At 44.8% G+C, this 24,123-nt stretch overlaps 1 protein-coding gene across 1 annotated transcript; it reads left to right on the top strand.

Moving 5' to 3' along the window:
• The first annotated feature begins 1,575 nt into the window (after window positions 1-1,575).
• RSL1D1 (ribosomal L1 domain containing 1) lies at window positions 1,576-14,040 on the top strand. The gene is made up of 9 exons (XM_069985411.1): window positions 1,576-1,702; window positions 4,194-4,333; window positions 6,694-6,832; window positions 7,693-7,841; window positions 8,735-8,836; window positions 8,919-9,012; window positions 9,318-9,428; window positions 10,080-10,292; window positions 13,547-14,040. Exons 1-9 carry the CDS (start codon window positions 1,664-1,666, stop codon window positions 13,889-13,891), a joined length of 1,332 nt encoding a protein of 443 aa, XP_069841512.1. The 5' UTR covers window positions 1,576-1,663; the 3' UTR covers window positions 13,892-14,040.
• The last annotated feature ends 10,083 nt before the right edge of the window (window positions 14,041-24,123 follow it).

The following is a 24,123-nucleotide window of genomic DNA, read 5'->3' as shown; positions in this document are numbered from 1 at the left end:
ACTATGTTCTGTCCATCTGCCTGACAGATTCTTCTTTTGTGCAGGACACAAAAGCGTGGTCTTCTAGGCTTTTGAGTCCTGCACAAAACGAGTATATGTCAAGTAAATGAACAGAACGTAGTTACAAAATGACTCCGTCCTGCCCATTCAAGTCACTGGAGCCACCGGCAGCACGCCGCACTGCACGTCAGCATCCCTTTTTCATGGATTCGTGGCATGGGGCTGAAAATGTCATGTGAACATAGCCATATCTGTGCAGACACTTCTAGGCACTGCCTCATCAACTCTTCCTCCTGCAGCATCTTCACACTGACAATTATACACCCAGTAATGTAAGGCATGCATCGGCCAGAACCCTCAGCCAATGCTAGCTGAGCAAGGATTGGAGAAGTCAGGACAGAGAGCAGCCACAGAGCACAGAACTTAGAAGGCCGGGCCCTGGGCAGGTCCAAAGGTAGCGACTAAATCCCATACCGCAAAGGGACCTTGCTGGGGGCGGGCACACGGCTCCCAGACAAGCCCCGTCCCGGACGGATTTCATTGGCTGCTCCACTCTGGGCTTCCTAGCAGTCAAAATTAGACCCTGCCAGATCCCCGACCCTAATCCGAATGTTTAGTATTAGGGTTGGGGGTCGGATTAGGGTTACTACAAACATTTAAGTATCCCGTGACCACACAACAACCCTAACCCTCGGGGTTGGTGCTACTCAGGGTTGGGGCTGTAGGGAGGGTTAGACATGAGAAATTAGTGGGATGTAACCCTAAGCCGACCCCCAACCCTAACCCTAATACTAAACGTTCGGATTAGGGTCGGGGGGCGTCAGGGTCTGATTTGACTGCTAGGAAGCCGGCAGTGGCCCCGGCTGGGGCGGGGCTTGCCTGGGAGCTGTGTGCCCGCCCCCTGCAAGGTCCCTTTGCGGTATGGGATTTAGTCACTACCCTGGTCCAAATGGACAATCAGACCTCCGGCACTGTATCACCACTAATCAACAGTTACAATGTAGGGACAACTGCACTGTAAGCATATTGCAGGGATATATAACTTTATAACACCTATGCATTGCATTTCTGCAGTAGGGTACCCCTTTAAGCCACACCCTTAAAATGGCCACTTTTGCACAGTTCTTCACAATCTGATGGATGCTTCACTACATTCACAGGTTTCCACTATAAGCTTTACTTTATTTACAGCCTTCTATGTGGGTTGTGATTACAACTACTGCTGCTGTCTGCTGCCAGGGCATGATGGGAGTTGTAGTTTTGCCACAGGTTGGAGAAATCTAATGGCTTCTTAGGACAGCCCCCAAGGCACGTGACCAGAAGCCGCCCCTCTCACAATAACCTTCTCAGGACTCTAAACATTCCAAAACTACATTCAATGAACAACATGAGCTGCTCCTTATAATGTCTCACAACTCTGTCCATTACTCCGCAAGCCGTAGGCTAAGCGTCACGTGACCTATCGGCGTCAGAACTTGCCACGCCCCGCGTATATTACGTACTTCCGTTTCAGGCAGGCGTCGTTTCTGTCACGTGACACTGCTTCCCCAGTGTCACTTCCTAAGCGACGCTCGATGTCTCGCAAGAACTAATAAAGTTCCGCTTGTTGCTTGAAGTGTGCGCATGCGCACCGCTTTGTGGCCACACACGTGTGCAGAGAAAGATGGCTGGGACGGTGCAGCATGGAGTAGACAGCGAGCAGGTGAGACAGAGAGGGCCCGTTACATGTGCTGCTCCGCCGGCATTCCGTGCTCTTTACACGTGATAGCACCAAGACAGGTGCTGTGTTGTGAAGGGTGGATGTGTCCTGCCATGACGTGTGCCATAGAGCGCTGGTTATGCTGCCCCATAGACAGAAAGCCCTGCCCATAAGTGCTGTTGGGGCATAAAGACCTCATTGCTGAGGGAAGGTGTGACTGACTGATCATAGGGGAAGGGAGGAATGGGCTTCTCCCTATAGGGGTACTGCGGAACTCACAAACTGGTAATACTGCACTAACATACTACATAATAAACCTCTTACCTCTCCACGCTCCCTGGGTGTTGTCCTGCCGCATCTCTAGGTTGCCCGCTGATCACTGCTGCTGCCACTTGCCAGACGACCTTGTTGGGACAGTGACGGCCTGCTCAGCCAATCACTGACTGATACGGGGCATCGCCCAGGCCACTGATTGGCTGAGCAGGCTGTCACTGCTGTGATGAGTTTGTCTCGCAACTGGTGGCAGCAGCGATCAGCAGGGGACTTGGGAGACCCCGTAGGAGGACACTGGGGAAGCATGGTGAGGTAAGAATAACATGTTTATTATGATGTATTGTAGCATTATATTAAAAGTTTTAAAGCGAGTACCCCTTCAAGAAGGGCCTTGTATTCCATGTGTCAGACTCCCCGGAATTACACAGTATTCTAATCATATGACCATTGACAGCTTCCAACTTGTAAGTGTTTCTTTGGGGTGCCAAAGGGGTTTTAGTGCGGTGTAGAGCCCTTTTGAAAATCAGCTGGGGTCCAATATCATTGAATTTCTTCACTTATCAGAATGTCATATAGACTGGATAGCCACATTAAAGAGCATCTGCCACTAATATCATAATTTAGTAAGAATATGAGACAAAATGGCTCTGTACTTTGAAAAAAAATTTTTTGACCAGTCATAGAGAGATGTAGAGAGAGAGTCCAACAGCATCTGTAGTTTAACCCCTTAGCGAACCATGACGTATCTGATACGTCATGGTGCCGCTCGGGGTGTTCAGAGTGGGGTCCCGCTGGGACCGCGCTCTCAACGGCGCTGATCCCGGCTGACATGTGCAGCCGGGCAGTGCCTCTATTAGCCGGCGCGGGTCCCGTTGCCGTGCCGGCTAATTAAGCCTCTAAGTGCAGCTGTCAAACCTGACAGCTGCACTTAGAGGCACTGCGACGCACGTCCCTGGTGTCTAGTGGGACGGATCTCCCCCCCGCGATGCGATCGCGGGGGGGGAGATCCGTTCTTCTGCCCGTGCCAGGCCTCAGCGTCGGAATGAAGCTGATCCCGGATCGGCAATAGATTGCTATGGCCTGCAGCAGGCCATAGTAATCTATGACCGATCTAATCGATCTTTGCTGTGTATATACACAGCATTGATCTCTATGAGAGATCAGTGCTGTCTATATACAAGTCCTCCAGGGGGGCTTCTAGTTACAGTAAAAAAAAAAAGTGTTTTTATTAATAAAAAATCCCCTCCCCTAATAAAAGTCCAAATCACCCCCCTTTTCCCATTTTATAAATATAAATTAATAAATCCGGCCACATTTGGGATTGTGGGCTCCCCAGCTTCCATCCAATATTCTACAAACGTGGCCTAATCGGACCTTGTTCCTTGGTACTATTGGACTTCTCTGTTTTGGTGATGTTATAGAGAAATGTCCAGAGTTTTCATTGGTCGTAGTCAGGGTGCAAGAGAAGGAGTTTTCTAAAAGCCGGCAGCCTGGAGGGGGAGGGGGGAAATTGATTGGGACATGCCATGGGACACGCTCCAGGATCTCCTGGGTGTTTATGCCACTACCCGGCTGATGGACTGGCCACTCAGCCAGTCATTGATTGGCTGAGCGGTCAGTCCATTAGCAGGACAGGCATTTTCCCCCAAGTTGTGACGTCATTAAAACTCGGGGGAGACGGACTTCCAGCTGGGCTCCCGCAGCCGCTCACCACAGGGGCGGGTACGTACTTGAAATCAATTCCCTCCTGCAGGCTGCCTGCTTTTAGAAAACCACAGGCTTCTCCTTTAATAAATAATTTGCCACTATCTTTGTCCATCGGTGCCCTTTATTAGCAAGTCTGTCGCCCTTTTCTTGAGAAATATCAGGTCCATGCCTTTATGGACCTTGCTCTTTGCACACGCTGGGATAGAAACTGTTCCAACAAAGAACTGAATGAAACACCTGAAGTCACACTGAAGTCACAAAAAATCTCAAACTGGAAGTCATGGGCCCCATTTATTTTAGTGGCCTTAACACAGTCATCTACTGACTACAAGACACAGCTTGGATACACTCGGAAAATGACCCAAAAGTTTGGTCTATCGAAATGAATGAAGCCGTGCCTTCCTGTGCAGACACAGCAGCGCCCCATTTTAAATTTTTCCAATGTATCTGTGCCTCAGAAGGAGCAAGTGTGATGTGTAGATACTCTTAATATGTATTTCCTCACTACTTTTAGGTCAAGAAGGCAACCAAGGCCCTCGCTGCCTACCATAAAACCAAGGACAGTGCCAATTCCTTACTCTTAAATGAACATGAACGGATATCTGTAATGGTTACAGTGTGGAAAATCCCGAGCCAGACACAGACTATTAGAATGTAAGCTCATATGCCGAATTACTATGTCTTTGCTTTATTATTTTTATTGTTCATAGTCCCACTTTCTATCACTATAGCCGTTGCTACTTAACCACTTGGTTAACCCTTCTATACACACTTGTGCACAAAATTGGATACTTTTATTGGCCATCACCACAGTGTTGCACCAGATACTTATTTTGGTCAGACCTTTAATGTTAACAGATGTTGGAAACATGTGTATAGCTAACTTACTAACATATACATATTAGTTCTGCACTGTTTTCTCATGGTGGGAAGTCCTTTTCCTTATTCACAGCGCACACCCATCTGCAAAAGAGGAGGCGCGTGTGACTAGACCTGTCCATTCGCAGCCGCCATTGATATTCTCGCACCTGTTAGTTTCCAGTGCAAGTGTAAATAAAAGTACAGTGGTACAGAGTAACTGAAGTACAGAGTAACTGAATTCAGAGTGTTTTGCAAGGAGAGCTCACAGTTTTTCAAAATTGTGACTTTGTTTAAGAGCATTGCTTTGGTTTAAGAGCTCCCTGTACTGGGAGCGCAAGTGGAGGAGGGGCATGGTCTGCATAGTGAGGTCTACAGCACTGTACTCTGACCCAAGAAGTCTCTCTCCCCTTCCAAATTATAACAGATCCACTTCAGGCTGGGGCTCATATCAGGGGACAGAACTGAGGACATAATCTCTTAGCTGTAACCCCTCTCTCCCCGGACAGAGATGCTGCATGAATGTGCCCACATCTGTCCTGCTCACTCCACTCCTTCATGCTCCCTGCAGTCTCTGTCAGCCCTTGTTTCCCATTCTCTCCATTACTGTTCAGTAACTTATAATAAAAATAAAAAAAATCATTATTTTTGGGGTGTGGAACCAATTGTCTGCATTTCAATTAGTTCTTATGGAAAAATTTGCTTTGGTTTAAGAGTGGATTTGGATTACAAGCACGGTCCCAGAACAAATTATGCTTGAAATCCAAGGTACCACTGTATTTAGTTGCCTAAATATCCAGGAAACTACTACTACTAATCCTATTATTTGTCCTGGTGGCAATAACCTTTTAAAGCGACTCTGTACCCACAATCTGACCCCCCCCCTCCCCCCAAACCACTTGTACCTTCGGATAGCTGCTTTTAATCCAAGATCTGTCCTGTGGTCCGTTCGGCTGGTGATGCAGTTATTGTCATAAAAATTTAAATTTAAAATTGCAGCCCCGTGCCCTACGGGCGTATCTGTGCCCTAACTTTTACCACCCCCTCTGTCCCTCCTCCCCACCCTCTTCTTCATTAGGAATGACACTGGAACAGTTACTTCTGTTTGAACATTGCACAGGTGTCTTAAAGGACAACTCCCACAAAAATTTTTTTTTGCTCATTTAACACACATTACAAAGTTATATAACTTTGTAATGTGGTTAAATACCCGGCCTGGCCCCCTTCCCCCACTTTCGGACCCCCGACCCCCCACCCCGGAAGTTAAGGAATGTATACATTACCTATTACGATCGTCACGGTCCTCTTCTCCGGGGCGGCATCTGGTGACGACGACGTCAGAGCCGAGGGGCGGTCCGGGTCTTCTTCCTCCTCGGCGTCTTCATGCAAAGTGAATGGGGATGAAAAGGCTGCTGGTGCACATGCGCACCAGCAGCCTTTTCATTGGCTGGAGCGCATCACATGGCTTCCAGCTTGCTCAGCCCTGATTGGCTGAGCTTGCTGGAAGCCATGTGATGCGCTCCAGCCAATGAAAAGGCTGCCGGTGCGCAAGCGCACTGGCAGCCTTTTTCATCCCCTGGACCCGGAAGTCGGAGACATCGCTGAATGGCGGACGGCGGCGACGGAGAGGCGGACGGCGGGCGAATCGAGTGGCGATCGTCACCGGAGAGATGGTGAGTATGGTGTCTGTGTGTGTCTGTTTTTTTTTTTTTTGGGGTCCCGCGGGAGTTGTCCTTTAATGATCCAGCCCATGTGCTGTGGTAACACAGGTAGGGAATAGGAGGCAATCTGCCTGGAGCATTCCTAATGATGAAGAGGGTAGGGAGGAGGGACGGAGGAGTGGTGCAAAGTTAGGGCACAGATACTCCTGTAGGGCACGGAGCTGCAATTTTAAAATTAATTTTTATGACAATAACTGCATCACCTGCCAAACGGACCGCAGGACATATCTTGGATTAAAGCAGCTATCCGAAGGTACAAGGGGTTTGGGGGGGTCAGATTGTGGGTACAGAGTCACTTTAAGTTATGCCCCTTTTAATTTTATTGTAATGTGTTGATCAGACTTGTCCATTTTCCATTCCTGGGAATAGTCGGTATTACCATGTGCTTACACTAGACACCTTTAATATACAGTACGTTATTTCCTTCTTTTGCAGTCCTCTTCCTCATGGCATTCGACCGGACACGTGTGATGTTTGCCTCTTCACTAGAGATGAACCAAACATGTCCATTGAACAGACAGAAAAGTTTTACAAAAAATTGCTCAGTCAACATGGAGTCAAACAGATAAGTGAGGTAAGTAATACCCATCTGTAGACAGCTGTTTCAGAGTAACTGCCCCTCATCAGTACAGAGCAAGTTATTGAGAGGCCCACTGTCATGGGACCAAATGGATAATAATTTTCTTTGAGGAGAGCTTCATAAAGATGTGTGGAGACATACAGGCGATTCCTGCTCCACTGGGAATTCTGGGAAGAAAGCATAAGCAAAATAGCTCAGACTACTGTCTCAGGGTGGCCTTTCCTTCAAGTCTGTGTTTCACTTTAACTAAGAGTCTTAGAAACATAATCTCCTCACAAGGAAAGAATGAGAGAGCTGCTTTGCATATCCTTTCTTCCCAGAATTTCCAATGGAAATTTACTAAGGAGAATTATTATCCCTTTTGTACCAAAGTGAGGACTCCCCTCATCCTGTATTGGTTTAGGGTCCTATTACACGGTGATGCCTCCTGTAAGCGAGTGCCGAACTGCTAGATCAGCGCTCGTTTACCAAGCCTATTACTCGGCTCAATAATCATTTAGCAAGGGCTGCATAGACATTTTTTTTTACACAATTGTCAGTCATGCATCGCTTTTACACGTAGTGATGAGCTTTTGTCGGCCTATGATTTTAGGTCAGGACCAAAAGACACAATCAGCCGATTATCATTGTCTCTATTACACAAAGCGATACTCTGCCAAATCAGCCGATTATTGCTCCGTCTCATAAGGCCGTTATACTGTTTGGTTTTTCCTGTATTGCCAGCAGGGGGTGCTCTTGCACACTCCTTAGTGTTCTACTACCACGACTTTTGTGTCTTACTGGGACAGATAGCATGGTGAATAGGAACACAGGAGCTGTAGTAACATTTCATCACATACTGTTTGTTTTGACAGATCATCCCTCTGAAAAAACTAAAAAAAGAATACAAACCATTTGAAGCAAAGCGTCGGCTGCTGAGCAGTTTTGATCTGTTCCTTGCCGATGATAGAATCCGCCGACTGCTTCCATCCCATATTGGAAAACACTTCTATAAGGAGAAGAGGTTAGTTGAGAAGTTTGCTAAAGTGTTATTATAACTTAAAAAAGGAAGTGATGTATTTTCTATTATTCTCAGTGACACTTGACCCTGCTTTTGGTGTTGCTGTGGCCATTTTGTGTCAATACATCACTGCACTGGGGCGGCCCCCTGTTGAGGCTGGGCCATGAGGTAGGAGCGCCTTTACCTCTCCTGCTGCATATTCATATGATGGCTAGTGGCCAGTAAGATTGCACTCTGTGCACATCCCCACACCGACCCCCTTCCCCTGCTGAGATCAAGTGTGCCAGCCATCATAACTCTGAATCTGCAGATTCCTGCTGTCACAAGTGTTATAATCTACTGGGGAGCCTAGTCACTAGCGTTATAATCTACAGGGGAGCCTAGTCACTAGCGTTATAATCTACAGGGGAGCCTAGTCACTAGCGTTATAATCTACAGGGGAGCCTAGTCACTAGCGTTATAATCTACAGGGGAGCCTAGTCACTAGCGTTATAATCTACAGGGGAGCCTAGTCACTAGCGTTATAATCTACAGGGGAGCCTAGTCACTAGCGTTATAATCTACAGGGGAGCCTAGTCACTAGCGTTATAATCTACAGGGGAGCCTAGTCACTAGCGTTATAATCTACAGGGGAGCCTAGTCACTAGCGTTATAATCTACAGGGGAGCCTAGTCACTAGCGTTATAATCTACAGGGGAGCCTAGTCACTAGCGTTATAATCTACAGGGGAGCCTAGTCACAAGTGTGACCAGTTCTCTTGCCGTGTGACCAGTGAAATGAATGTGTTGTCCTTGTAACGCACAAGTGCCATGTCCTCCGGTGCTCCCTTTTGTTGCTACTTTCTGTTCTATAAAATAATAAACCTGTGTAATACTTTCTTTGCTTACCGTATCCAGAGAGCCACAGTCAGTGAATCTGAAGCATAAAAATCTCGCTGCTGAACTGAATCGCCATATCCAGGGAACACAGCTTCACATTACCAACAAAGGATGCTGCTAGTGAGTGATGGCCACGAGTCTTTACTAGGTTACAGGTGAAAAGGAGAAGTAATTAATCGTTTTCACTCTTTTCTGTTTTCAGTTCAATACGTGTGGGTCACGTAGGGATGAAAGTAGAAGAGATTGTTGAAAACACACTTGCAGTAGCCAAGGTCCTAGCTGAGAAGCTGCCAATGGTAAGTGTGCCTCACCTCATTATGTAGTCAGTGTCTTTCTTTTTAAGGACCTCTCCCATGTCAACAAACCAGTTAATATGAAATGTATATCATTGGCATTTGTAATTATAATAACGTATACCGAAAATGTACTACTACATGCAGCATAGAGATCAAATGCAAACTCCAGGTCATTCAGAGGTTAATAAATGGTTAGAAATGATGTTTGACATTTCCCTATGGGGAATCACATCTTATGGGGAAAGGGAGGCTTCTTGTCAGACAGTAACAGAAATCAGATTTTGACTTTTTTTTTCTTTTGCCAGAAATGGAAAAATGTCAAAGTTCTTCACCTGAAAACACAGACGTCTGTGGCTTTGCCATTCTACAATTCTTCTTTTGACAGTCTAGAAGAATTACAATTGGTAAAGGCGGAGGTAGGTGTATGTTATAGTAAAAAAAAACAAAAAACTAAAAAGACCTTGCATCTGTCATGCAGTGTGCACTCTAGCAATATCTAAAGGTTTCATGCATTAGTATATACACCAGTCAGACATTAACATTGAATATCTTGTGACAATGACACCTGTCAGGGGGTCAGGGTAGCCAGCAAGTGAGAAGGTTGTTCTTTAAGTGTATTGGAAGCCCACAAAACAGCAAGCTTAGAGTGACCCATAGCTACACAACAGGCAGAGCATATAAAAATAGCAGGTGCTCCCAGTATGTAGTGTTTACCAATCAACCAGTGATTCAAGGAACGACAGTTGGTAAACCAGGACCAGGTCCATGGGTGCCCAAAATGTATTGATGCTTTATGCCGGAGGAAATAAAGTTATAAAATAATAAGGTTTCCAGCAGTGCGCGGCACTAATCTGAGTGGCTCCGCACCCGTGTAGTCACTGCCTGTCAGCGCGCTCGGTATAAAGCCTCTGCTGGAGCCGTGGCTGGTACAAGCTGCACAGCAGCTTTATACAAAGCTCCAGGGAACCATATCAGCAAGTGGGCTGTTTGGTTTCCTTTAAGTTTATGGAGGATTTTTTTTTTTTTATTCTGGGTTTGCAAAAGTAACATTTTTCTCTTTATTAAAGAAAACAAAAAAGAAGAAGAAGAAAAAGAAGCCTGCTAAAGGGGGTAAACCAGCTATGTCTGGCCCTAAAGAAATGGGGGATCAAATAGCAGATAAGAAGAAAGATACAGCCAAGCCTCAGAAAAAGCCGAATGAACCTGATGAAGCAGAGGAAGAAATCCCTCAGCTGGTTCCTATAGAGGAGCCAGGCAGTGCAAAGAAAAGCAAGAAAAAGGCAAGTTTCATTCCTGTCAATGCACAATGTTTGTTACACCCTGAGCGTTCCTCAGGTGTATGCCGGGAGGGCTAGACAGGCCACTGGATGCAGATGTCCAGAGATCCTGCCTCTCTCCTCCCTCTCAGGTCTGTGTTCAGCATCTGCTTACATAGTGCTCTTTAGTTTGCCCACTCAGAACAAGCCCTATCTATATACATTAGAGTTTATGGATATGGTATATGTCTATGGTTATCTGCTCTTTAGCTTTTATACTACAAGCTTTTAGATTTGCTCCTGTGATACTTAGGTTGCAGGTCTCTAGCATTAGAATGGTCATAAAGTTAAAACAGACCAGTTTTAGGCAGTTTTGCTTTGTTTATAATGCGTTAATACACCTAGTGCTGCTTGGTGCAGGTATGGGAGAAACTCAGAGCTCAGCCATTTAAGCCTCTAATCTCTGCAGTTAGGTGTAACCAAAGGAAACTCAGCCTTTTATTAAGGGACCTTAAAGGACAAGTGCCATGAAAAACTTTTTCCCAGTAATTGAAGCACATTACAAAGTTATATAACTCTGTAATATGCTTCAATCACCTATCTGCCTCCCTTCCCTGTCTTTTCCCCCCTCCACCCTCCACCAGGAAGTGTCCTGACTCACACAGACCTGATTACTGTCGTCACCCTCACCAGGCAGCTCCTTCTTGTGAGGATGAGTCATCAGCAGGAGGGCTGCTCTAGGTCCTGTTACACCAGCCTCCCCCTCCCCTCCTTGTCAGGTGACTCTGCCTGCTCAGCTTATCTTCTCTAGTGACATGACTCCTTCACTGAGTCCACTGCAGCAGGAGAGAGGGTATGAGGGGAGGGGGGAGCTGCCTATGTGCCGGAGACAGTCTGAGGGAAGATAAGCAAGTGAGATGTGACAAGTGATGGCTTGCAGTTGTTCAGCCAATCGGAACTGAGAAAGCCTGTCACCTGACAAGGCAGGGGAGGGGGGAGGCTAGTGTAACAGGAGAAGGAGCTGAGAGAAGAGCTTGGTGACGTTGACGACAGTAATCAGGTCTGTGTGAGTCAGGACACTTCCTGGTGGGTGGAGGGGGGAAAAGGCAGGGAAGGGAGGCAGATAGGTGATTGAAGCATATTACAGAGTTATATAACTTTGTAATGTGCTTCAATTACTGGGAAAAAGGTTTTCATGGCACTTGTCCTTTAAAGGTGTTGCTTACAAAAAAATTTTTTGTAATTTACTTCTTTTAAAAAAAAAATCTCAAGTCTTCTAGTACTTATCAGCTGCTGTACTCCCTGCAGGAAACATTGTATTCTTTCCAGTTTGACATAGTTTTCTCTGCTGCCACCTCCTGTCCTTGACAGGAACTGTCTAAAGCAGGACAGGTTTTCAATGGGAATTTGCTACTGCTCAGGACAGTTCCTGTCACAAACAGAGGTGGCAGCAGAGAGCACTGTGCCAGATTGGAAAGAAAACACCACTCCCTGCAGGACATACAACAGTTGATAAGTACTGGAAGATTTGAGCTTTTTAAATTGAAGTAAATTACAAATTTATATAACTTTCTGAAACTAGTTGATTTAAAAAGAGTTCACCTTTAAAATTAATTTTCAGATGAACTATAAACTCTCATATCTTGGGTATATCAAGATACTTTTTTGACAAGGTGTATAATCAGAGCACCCCAAGCTATTTAATGATGTTAACATCTAATTTGTATTAATATTTTTGCTTTGACTACATAATTTTTTAAATTCAAAGTGCTCAGAGTGGGATGAAATACAGTGGTGTCTTTGATTACGAGCATAATTCATTCCGGGACTGTGCTTGTAGTCCGAATCCACTCTTAAAGGGAACCAATCACGCAGAAAATCAATGTAAAGCTAAGGACACGTTCTGTTAGATCACCCAGCACACTTCCCAAATATCCCCCTGTAACCTCTGAGCCCCCCTCAATTAGACAGTATTCTTACTTTGATCAGGTCACGTGCTGTATGTAAACTTTTGGTAAGTAGTCAAGGTGGGCGTATGTAGTCATGGTCCGGGGGCGTATGTAGTCACGGTCCAGGGCTGTAATCACGCACAGAGGGGCGTGATTCGGAGGCTTGCGGTCTAGTGACGTCATCCGGGGGCTTGCGTTCCACGTCGCAGCCGCGCCGACGTCTTCGGAAAGCCGCACATGCGCAGTACGTCAGCGTCGTCTCCCACCGTACTGCGCATGATGGACATAGCCTAGAACTCACTTAGCGCCGGAGATCGTCGCTGGAGGCTGTGTTTCACCTGCTGGGCTCACCTCAATTCATTTTTCTGCTGAAATCTGGTATTCCTCATCAGTTCTTTCTTCACTGCCACCAATGATTTACTTTGCAAACTCCCCCTGCAAATAAAATCATTGGTGGCAGTGAAGACCTGCAAATAAAATCATTGGCGGCAGGGGGAGTTTGCAAAGTAAATGACCTGATCAAAGTAAGATTACTGTCTAATTGAGGGGGGCTCAGAGGTTACAGGGGGATATTTTGGAAGTGTGCTGGGTGATCTAACAGCACGTATCCTTAGCTTTACATTGATTTTCTGCGTGATTGGTTCCCTTTAAACCAAAGCAAATTTTCTCATAAGAAATTATAGAAATGCAGACAATTGGTTCCACACCCCAAAAATAAATATTTATTATTCTGAATAACATGTAAAACTAATGAAACAAACATTCAGAAACAGCTGAATATGTGATATTATAAGTTACTGCACAGTAATGGAGAGGATGGGAAACACAAGGGCTGACAGAGACTGCAGGGAGCATGAAGGAATGAGCAGGGCAGATGTGGGCACATACATGCAGCACACTCTGTCCGAGGAGAGAGGGGTTACAGCTATGGAGAGATTACCTCCACGGTCCTGTCCTCTGATGCAAGCCCCAGCCTGAAGTGGATCTGCTATGATTTGGAAGGTAAGGGAGACTTCCTGGGTCAGAGTACAGGGCTGTAGACCACGCTATGCAGACCATGCCGCTTACCCATTTCCCATCCCACCTAGTACAGGGAGCTCTTAAACCAAGTCACAATATTGAAAAACTGTGAGCTCTTAAACCAAAACGCTCTTAAACAAAGGTACCACTGTAATAAATTTACTTGATAGACCATGCTAGTGCTGTTCCTGCTGCTGAGAGCTTCCCGTATTCATCTTGACACATATGAAGTGCCAGCCAGTCTGTTAGCAGGGGATTAGTATTTGTTTTTTAAAATTTTATAATTTATATGTATGTGAACTTTCATAGAAAAAAGATGTCCTAGAAGAATCCAAAGTGGAAGAAAACGGCAAAGAGTCCAAGGAGAACGTACATCTGTCATCTGCTAAAAAATCTCCACTTAAGAAGCGCAAGATGAATGAAAGTGAAGAGGAGACCAAGACCCCAAGCAAGCACAAAAAACAGTTGCGATCAAAAGAAAAGAGCCGGGAACCTGAAAAGCCGGAGACTCCACCTAAGCCCAGCATTCTTAAAAAGACTCCTAAAAAAACACCAAGCAAATCTGCAGTTAAACTCACAAAATCAGCTAGAAAAGCACCTCAAACCCCAAAGCTGAAGCAGAAAAAGAAAATGAAGACCCCCCAGTCAGTATGATGCTAGATGTATGAAATGCCCGGGTTCATCCTAATGATATTTTCAGATCTGTTCTAATAAGCATAGCTTCCTCAAGTTTATGGATTTTCTGTCTATACTGTTTTATATCTGTCATATTGAATTATTAAATCGGAATTGGCTGTTCCTTATTTCTTAGTACAGCTCCATTATCTTTCTCTCTGTAGTATCAGCTTACCGTCCAAGGGCTTGTCAGTGTTCACAACTGACATTGGTAAAAACCAATGTCAGTAAGTTCTTATTAACTCCATATTCTATGCAGTGTTTTTTCTTCAGCTTGGTTCTGCATGAGCAAGAGACATAGGTCAGTCACACAGGAGTGACTACGCCCCAACAAAAGCAGCACAGGTTGGAGTTATAATAAGTGTGCACCATATGGGCAGGTGTGTTGAGGAGGCAGCCTGTACCTGTGAACATAGGAGTAGGGCACTCACAGCATAAGTTCTCCTTCCTGTCTTGGAGTGAGTAAAGGCAACGTATCCCACTGCTTAGGGCCGAGGCTATACAGAAATTGTCAGTCACACAACCAGAAACTCATAAGTAAATGGGAAGCTACATTGTGTTTGTCCCAACACCAGAAAAAGTGGAAATAAGATTGCAAAAGAAGGACTCATTTATGATCTACAAAGATATATAATTTTATTTTATTTTAAATACATACCAGTTGTTGCACATTTCACATTCTAAAATGTAAGTTACCAAAGGTGTCCCATAACTAACATAAAAAAAAACAGAGCGTTATACAACACAATGGGGGAGATTTATGAAACCTTCACCAGTGGCGTATGCCACTGGGAAGGCGCAGACACTTACCTTCTCTGTGGTATATGCCTGCTGTAACCCCGCGTACCTAATAATGGCAGGGTGGCGAGGAGGCATGGTCTCCTCCCACGTCAGACTTAACATGATTTATGTCTGCTTGCAGGCGGAAATCTACACCTGGTGTAGATTTCTGCACCCGCTGTACGGCAGGTCAGGCTGGTTGCACTAGGAGACGTGCACCTCATAGTGAATCCAGTGGGGTAATTGGGGGCGGGCCTAATTTTACACTGGCCTACTCGTACGCCGCTCTTCATAAATGTCTCCCATTATGTCAAAATAAGATCCTGTCTCAAGTTCAACCTATATGGTTGTTAGTATTCGGGGGGAAAAATGCACATCCGCTTCTAAAATTAAAGTAAAATACAGCTGTGATTTTGTAGAAAATGGGAGTCACACCTGTCGTTTTATGGCTCGCCACAGTAGGATGACATCAGAGGGGTTTCTTTATAAAATGGAGATTTATTGCTTCTTCAAAAGTAATGAAATGTAAGTGAATAGAAATGAATATCAGAGAAATGTCTTACAGTCCTTAGTGTCTAGTGTCCATAGTTCATATGAAGTGAAGGGTCTGTTTGCAATGTCCTGAAAGCTTTCAGCAGCTGTTAATTGACTTCAGTGTCCTGGGTGACACTCCTTCCTTCACTCGTCTCGTTATGGATTCCCCATGCGATACAGCCTTTTCCTTGGAGGCCCTGGATCAATTCTTGTGACATAGGGCATTTATTATAATTGAGTGTGTGTGTCTGCACATATATGACCATAACAAATATAGAACTCTCTCTATGCATCAGCATAACCTGTTTCCAGTTATGGCTGTATAGTTATTGTGCTGTGTACTGGCATCACCACCCTACATACGTCATGGAATCGTGACTAGTGCTGTGTACGCTTATGTATCTATTTCCAACTTATACACGTCTCCATAGTATACAGTGAATAGTGTTGTGCTATTATGGTGAGGTCAGTAGTATATATGACTTATATTCTACCAAGATATTGTTCATTGTAAAACACATCGTATTTAACAAATTTTGCTTGTATTTTCAATATATTAATGTACACCATAAGTCTTTGCTGGGGGGGGGGGGGTGGCTTAGAAGGACGTTAGCCATGTTTTGCACTTGTGATTTTTAGCTGGATTTGTCACTGTTATGTGGTGATTATTTCTACATGGGGGCACAGGAGGGGGGTTATTGCTATGTTGGAAAACTGGTTGGGGATTATTATGTTGGGGCACAGGAGGGGTGGATTGCTACTTGGGGTTATAGGATGTGGGATTATTGCTATTTAGTGGCACAGGAGGGAGGATTATTGTTAACATGGGGGCATAGGAGGAGAATTATGGCTACTTGGGGCTCAGGAAGAAGGAATATCAATAATTGGGGGCATATGAGAAGGTTATTACTGCTTGGGGGCACAGGAAAGGGGATTAGCAATACTTGGGGGCACAGGAGGGGCGGGGGGTCATGACAGAATGAAAGAAAGTATACCTCAAATGTATATCCCTTAAAATGTTTAGTAAGAGCTAAAGTATTACATTTTGGTTTATTACATTTTGGGTTTTTTTTGTATTCTTGTCTTTTAGGGACAATTAACCCCTCCACCATTCACCTTCCATACAGAGTAAGGCTGGGTTCACACTATGTATATTTGAGGCTGTATTTGTGAGGCTGTATAGCAACCAAAACCAGGAGTGGATTGAAAACACAGAAAGGCTCTGTTCACATAATGTTGTAATTGAGTGGATGGCCATCATTTAATGGCAAATATTTGCTGTTATTTTAAAACAACGGCTGTGGTGTTGAAATAATGGCCGTTATTTACTGTTATATGGCGGCCATCCACTCAATTTCAACATTGTGTGAACAGATCCTTTCTGTGTTTTCAATCCACTCCTGGTTTTGGTTGCTATGAGGACCTGACATGAGGACCAAATACAGCCTCAAATATACATAGTGTGAACCCAGCCTAAATATGTTCTAGAACCAAGCCAATGATATTACAGTTCACATCAGACTAGTGATTTAAAAAAAATTCTAAAATGCTATTGTGACATACTGTGCATAGGTCAGTGACTCTAAACAATAAAGATGGCTCCAAAGAAGACATTACGCTCAAAATTTTAGATGTATTTAATGTAATTTTATACACATGAGACAGATCACATCTTGCGTGATGATCCTGGTAACACGGTAGTCAAGCTGATTATAGTGTCATTTGCAATACACATAATGTGGCATGCAAAACCTATGTAACAACAAATGCTTAGTGACAAACGAGCATCTTTTCAAAGCTACAAACAGAGCTCGGTGTTCCCTATGACATAGGAGAACTTACTGCAGCCATAGGGATAGAAACAATGGTTCCACAAGTCTTTTCAAATCTACTGCCCTTGTTCTCCGGCTAGAGGACAGGAAGTCCATGTCACTGCTATTTACTCACCTGTCCTATAGATTCAGTGTAAACAAATCAGAGGCAGCTGCTGTATCTGCTGCTAACTAATGGGTTTCACGTGTGTACAATAGATGCCATACTATAAAGTGCTCTTCATTGCATGGATCCTTACATGTAACAAATATGCAGTAAAATAAAAACAGGAGACCCAAAACTACAAAATGGTATAAAAATATATATTTTTTTTACACTGTCCTGGCATCCTGTTTCTTATAGAAAAAAAAAACAACTAAAAGGAGACCTAATAACTATGTATAACCATATCAGGTAGCAGTACAAAGATCTCCCTCATGATGTTTATACACAGGACTGTATATATACAAAGGTGATATCCTCTACGCCTAGAGGTAAAATATTTCTACTTTAACATAGAGAGATTCTCTACTGTAAGAGCAGTGAGAATATAGTACTCTACCACAGGAAGTTGTCATGATGAACTCAATCAATGCGCCTGGATGCAATTCTTGAGTGTAATAATATGTTATAGTCACGATATGGTATAAACAATGTTGTTGATCCAGGTATTTATTCAGATTACCAGATCTGGAATAAGGGCACCGTCATACTACGGAACCCACGCAGATAAGGTCTGACGGATCTGGCCATCCCATAGGCTCCATTATATGGTCCGGTGTTTTCCGCCATCAGCGGAATTTACATGTCAATTCTTTTTTGGGTTGACAGCGAAACCTGCCTGAATAGAATGGAGCCTATGGGACGGGCAGATATTCGGACATGCCCCCCTTTTCAGGTGTCTGAGCTGCTTTGTCGAAACGACATTAAAAACAGTACATAAAACTACAAAAACATAAGTCTGCTGGGAAAATTCAGTACAGACTAAAAAAGGAAAACAACTATAAAAAAAGTGGTAGCTTTCTGTTTAGCAAATTCAGGCCAATGTGTGTGGTGTTTTCATGAAAGCTGCTTATTTATAAAGCCTCCCTGGGAGCAGCCATTGTGGCAGACACTCCCTTACTATGTAGTCCAGTGATGGCTAACCTTGACACTCCAGCTGTTACAAAACTACAACTCCCATCATGCCTGGGTAGCCAAAGCCATATATTTGGTTGGTCAGGCATGATGGGAATTGTAGTTTTGCAACAGCTGGAGTGTCAACAGTCATCAGTAAGTGACATTTGCCAACCATACACATTAGGTTGTTGCCCAATTTGTACACTAATGGCGGGTTCAGCCGACATGCATCTAATATTCTCGCGTCAATTTCATTGTATTTTGTGGTAGTGCGGATCTGCATTTGGACTAGCCCTATTGTAAGGAACTTTGGTCTATGGCAGCATCAAAATTCCAGCCAAAAATTTCCCATTGTATGTGAATGGGTTTGTGGAAGCCCCAATGACACATGGGATCAATGCTGATGGGATTAATGCTGAAATATATGCCAAATCACCACATGTGAACAGGGCTTAATGATAATGATATGGCTCTCCACGTTGTGCCCATACACAGTATAATACTATACATATACAGTAAAATCTAGCTCAGATATGACAAGTGCACATATGTATAAAGGCCAGTACTTCAGGGAAAGGTGTTGAATTACCACAGGTCCCGGGCAGGTGACAAAGAGAACAACATCCTCCAGGACACTCCTACCGGGCTGACTGGATGCTGGTCTGGAAAATATACAAATATGTTATATCTGTCTGTAAGCCAGCCACTGCCCTAGAGATCTGCTCCCAGGGTTTATAAGGAATGCTGCAGAACACACAGAATCTACAGTACAGATAAGGTAATGTACAGACAATTGTCATGTTTTCATGCAGAGCACAGTCTGGTTTTGGTTGCATGTAGGAATAAGGGTCCATTTACACAGAAAGATTATCTGACAGATTATCTGCCAAAGATTTGAAGCCAAAGCCAGAAACAGACTATAAACAGAGATCAGGTCATAATGGAAAGCCTGAGATTTCTCCTCTTTTCAAATCCATTCCTGGCTTTAGCTACAAATCTTTGCCAGATAATCTTTCTGTGTACATGGACCTAAATTCTTTGACCTCTGCTTTACCTATCTAAGGGTCCATTTACACAGAAAGATTATCTGCCAAAGATTTGAAGCCAAAGCCACAGGAACAGACTATAAACAGAAATCAGGTCATGTAGGAAACACTGAGTTTTCTCCTCTTTTCAAATCCATTCCTGGCTTTGACTTCAAATCTTTGGCAGATAATCTGTCAGATGATCTTTCTGTGTAAATGGACCCTTAGCGTGCGTTTACACAGAGAGATTTATCTGACAGATTTTTGAAGCCAACGCCAGGAATGGATTTAAAAAGAGGAGAAATTTCAGTCTTTCCTTTATGACCTGTTCCCTGTTTATAGTCTGCTCCTGGCTTTGGCTTTGAAGATCTGTCAGATAAATCTTTCTGTGTAAATGCACCATTAGGGCCCATTTACACAGAAAGATTATCTGACAGATTATCTGCCAAAGATTTGAAGTCAAAGCCAGGAATCGATTTGAAAAGAGGGCAGATATTTGTACCTTAATCGTACTCGGTCTGAGATGTTTGTTTAATCCCTCCTGTAAGAAGTCTAATATAACTGGGATGTCAGGGGGGCAAGCACATTAATAGGTCTATTGACGAATCTGCAAAAGGCCTTCCATGTTCTAAGGTAAATGAGGGAAGTGACCCTTTTCCTACTAGATAGTAATGTGGTAATGACTTCCGATGAGAGGCCTCTGTCCACTAGCAATTGCCTCTCAAGTGCCAGGCCGTCAGATGAAGGTTCTGTACCTGTGGATGACATACTGGACCCTGTCTGAGCAGATCCTCCCTCTCTGGTAGTACCCAAGGGTCTGACACTGACATTTTCCTCAGAAAAGGAAACCATACCCTTCTGGGCCAAAAGGGTGCTATTAGCATAATGTGGGCCCTCTCTTGTCAAATCTTTCTGATCACTCTGGGCAAGAGTCTGATTGGCAGGAAGGCATATAGAAGGCCCCTGTCTCATGGTTGAGCTAAAGCGTCTATTGCCAGGGGATAGTCTCTCGGGCACAGGGAGAAGAAGTTCTTGACCTTCTTGTTTGCTCTTAAGGCGAACAAATCTATTTCTGGAGTGCCCTATAGTGTGCATATTTCTGAAAAAGTCTCTTGGCATAATTCCCACTCTCCCTGATTGAGGGAATGCCTGCTGAGAAAGTCCGCCCTGACGTTCTCCACACCTTTCAGATGTAAGGGTGATAGAGAAAGGCAATGTTCCACTAACCTGAACAGGAAGTGTGCGACTCTCATAAGGATCTGAGATCTGGTACCCCCCTGATGATTGATGTAGGCGACTGTAGTCTGGTTGTCTGACAAAATTCTTACATCCTTCCCTTCTAGGAACGGAAGGTACTGGGACACAGAGAGGAATACTGCTCTTAATTCCCTTACATTCTGGGGGTCTTTGGCTTCTTCCGGGCTCCAAAGCCCCTGGAAAACCAAAGAACCTGAGTGAGCCCCCCACCCCCGAGGGCTGGCATCTGTAGTGATAGTGATGACGTCCTTGGGGTTCCAGGGGAGACCCCTGGAGAGATGGTCTAAGTCTGTCCACCAGGAAAGTGATCTGCGAGTCTGTGGAGACAGAATAAGGGAAGAGTCAAGAGATTCTACTGTACGATCCCAGTCACTAAGTATTTGTGCCTGAAGGACCCTCGAGTGATATTGTGCCCAGGGGACAGCAGGAATGCATGAGGTGAACAGGCCTAGAACTGACATTGCTTTTCTAAAGGTGGTGCAAGGTTGATCTATGAGATTTTTAGCTTTAGAGGAAACTAAAGAGATCTTATGCTGTGGTAAAAAGGATCTTTTAGTTCGTGAATCCAGCAAAACCCCTAAAAACTGACAGGATTGAGAGGGGATCTTATTGGATTTCTCGTCATTCACTTCCCACCCCAGTTTAGACAAGATCCCTTCCACTTTGCAGATCTGGGATTGAAGAGAGGAGGCTGAGTCACTGACTAATAGGAAGTCATCTAGATAGGGAATGATGATAATGTCGTACTCCCTAATGTGAGCCATGACTTCTGCCATCACTTTTGTAAATACTCTGGGAGCCTGAGAGATGCCAAAGGGTCAAGCTTGATATTGATAGTGGCAGACCGTATCCCCTATTTTGACTGCGACCCTGAGGAACCTCTGATGTTCTGGATAAATGGGGATGTGATAGTATGCATCTCTCAGGTCCAGAGTAGCCATAAAACAACCTTCTGAAAGACTCAAGATGGCCGAGGAGATTGACTCCATTCTGAATCTTTCATAGGTCAGAAACTTATTCAGGGGTTTTAAATTGATAATGGTTCTAAAGGAACCATTTGGCTTCCTGACCAAGATATCGTGGAGTAGAATCCTCTACCCCACTCTGATTCAGGGACAGGAACCAAAACCTGCTTGTTCAGCAGAGACTGTACCTCTAGGATAAGAGCTGCATGTTTCTCAGGATCAGAGGACAAATCAGTAGTAACGAATCTTTCCCCTGGGGAGGACACAAACAAAATTTTCAAGCCATATTTTATTGTGTCTAGAACAAATGTACTATTAGAAATACTGGTCCATTCAGACACAAAATACAGAAGGCGACCTCCCACAGGGCCCTGGCGTCATTGGGTCTGTTTTTTGGAACTGTCTATAGTTGACATTAGGAACCCTTTGGATTTTTTAGGGGCTCTCCATTCCCTTTTATTGGTCGCCCCTCCCCTTTGTATGTTCCTACCTTTCCCTCCTGAAGGAACGGTTGGGTTGCTGTTGAATGAGCGGGAACCCCTTTTTCCTATCCGAGGCCTTCTCAAGGATATTATCCAGAGCTGGTCCCAATAACGCTTTACCCTCACATGGGATCCCACACAATTTTGCCCTTGAAGTGACGTCACCCTTCCACTCCTTGAGCCAGATAGCTGAATTAGCTAAAGCAGCGGATCTTCCGATAATTTAAGAGCATCAGCCGATGCTTCAGACACAAAAGACACTGCATAGCTTAAAGTGTCAAAAGACTTGAGGAGATCTTCAGCGGGGATACCTCTACTAATGAGCTCCTTTAACTCAGACATCCAGACTCCTAAAGATCTGGAAACTGAGGTTGCTGCTACTAGGGGTCTGAAGGAAGCGGTAGATGCTTCCTAATTCTTTTTTAGGTAGACTTCTGCGCGTCTGTCCGTGGGGTCTTTTAAGGTTGCGCAGTCTTCAAATGGTAAAGCATTACGCTTTGAAATTTTAGCAAGAGGTGGATCTATTTTAGGAGCGTTCCCCCAAGTAGCTGTTTCCTCCTGGTCAAAGGGGTACTTCCTTTTGAAAGCCCCTGGTACGAAGAACTTTCTATCAGGGTTGGACCACTCATGGTTGATGAGAGTTTTTATACTCTGATGTATAGGAAAATTGAGGCGTTTTCTGGGAGCTAAGCCCTCAAACATAACATCTTGGACAGATCTGGTTTCAGGGATCACCTCCAAATCCATTGTCTGTCTGACTGCCTTCACCAGATCATCAACATAATCAGTAGCAGGTGTAGGCCCAGTCATGTCATCCTCAACTTCTGGATTAGAAATCAGTTCCCCAGGTTCCTCTAATCCAGATAATTGTTCCTCTTGTTCCTCCTCTTGGGTAGATGGAGGTAGAGGTGGGGGATAGTAAGGTCTACTTGGCCCTGGTTCTTCCAAGAAAATCGGAGGAGCAATAACAGATGTTTGTATTGGTTGCTGGGGAGGGTTAGAGGCCTAGGTAAAAGACAAATAATGGTACTAACTAAATCACTTATAGATCTCTAAAATTATCAAAAGAAAAAAAGGGGGGGGGGGGCTAATCTGTACATACCCTGATTTCATTTCTAATCATTTCTTGCATGTTACGCATAAATGAGGGACCTTGTTCATCCAACACCTTATTCATACACCCTCCACAAAGAGTCTTGTTATATGAACTACTCAAACGTTTTCTGCAAACCGGGCAGTCTTTGCTCTTAGATCTAGCTTTTTTACAGGTAACTACCTAAAAAAGAGGGAACGATAGGGTGTCAGAGAGAAAAACACATATGCTCCAATACTGTTGGGGGGCTCCCCTCTTACCCACTTCATACCGCAGTTGCCTGTGCTTCAGGTCTCACAGCTTCAGCTGTGTCAGCGCCTTCATTCTCCATGGTGCCTCAAAAGTTTCTGGAGGACAGGAGAGAATCAGTGGGTAGATTCTGTAATGCAGCCGTCCAGCACTGAGCACTCACCATTGTGAGGCCCTGAGCTGGCTTTTAAATCTGGCGCCACGGATCATGTGACCGGCTGGCCCCGCCCCCTATGCCGCGCGCTGATGCGGCCTACACCCTCCCGGCATTCTCCCGAGATAGGCCGCAGCCACCGGAAGCTGTCAGGCACGGCCGCAGCGTTCCCTCCCCCCGACGTCACCAGAAGTTTGAGGAGGCCCTTACACAGCGCGCGCGAACACGCCGCTGCGCTACACGTGGACCTCCGGGTATTCGGGGGGAGACGGGGAATTACCGGGGATCCATACCTGGAGGTGCCGAGGACCGGGCCAGACTGGGCGGCTGCTCTCCAGAAGGAGACTAATGCCGCCGGGGACCAGTAAGGTATTAGGACCGGCCAAACCCCAGTCCTGCTTTCTTTATCCAGGGAAGGGAAGGTGGAGTAGCCACCTTTCAACTCCTGCTCCTGCTCCCATAGGGACAGGAAACAGAACTGGTGTTAAGAGGGAGCGCATGCTTTTTAAAGATCCAGGGACTTCCTGTATCCTGTTTCCTGTCCTATGGGAGTGGGAGGTGGACCTCTCAAGGGGTGCCGTCATAGGGCGATGAGAGAAAATTAGGTGACAATGAAATTTTTTTGTAAGAGCGTTTCTTGTGGAAAACCTGATGCAGCCCAGCCTCACCCAGACTCTACCTCCAGCGGCCCCCGGGTAAATTGAGTTTGAGACCCCTGGTCTAAATGGTTAGTATCTACCT

The sequence above is a fragment of the Dendropsophus ebraccatus genome, chromosome 9 (assembly GCF_027789765.1).
Source record: "Dendropsophus ebraccatus isolate aDenEbr1 chromosome 9, aDenEbr1.pat, whole genome shotgun sequence".
Lineage (NCBI taxonomy): Eukaryota > Metazoa > Chordata > Amphibia > Anura > Hylidae > Dendropsophus > Dendropsophus ebraccatus.
This window is presented reverse-complemented; position numbering and strand designations above follow the sequence as displayed.

Excerpts from the sequence above, each read along its gene's own strand:
- RSL1D1 (XM_069985411.1), top strand. The coding sequence starts at position 1,664 with ATGGCTGGGACGGTGCAGCATGGAGTAGACAGCGAGCAG. Across the intron at positions 4,334-6,693 it reads CAGACACAGACTATTAGAAT|TCCTCTTCCTCATGGCATTC; the intron begins GTAAGCTCATAT and ends CTTCTTTTGCAG. Across the intron at positions 7,842-8,734 it reads CACTTCTATAAGGAGAAGAG|AGAGCCACAGTCAGTGAATC; the intron begins GTTAGTTGAGAA and ends TACCGTATCCAG.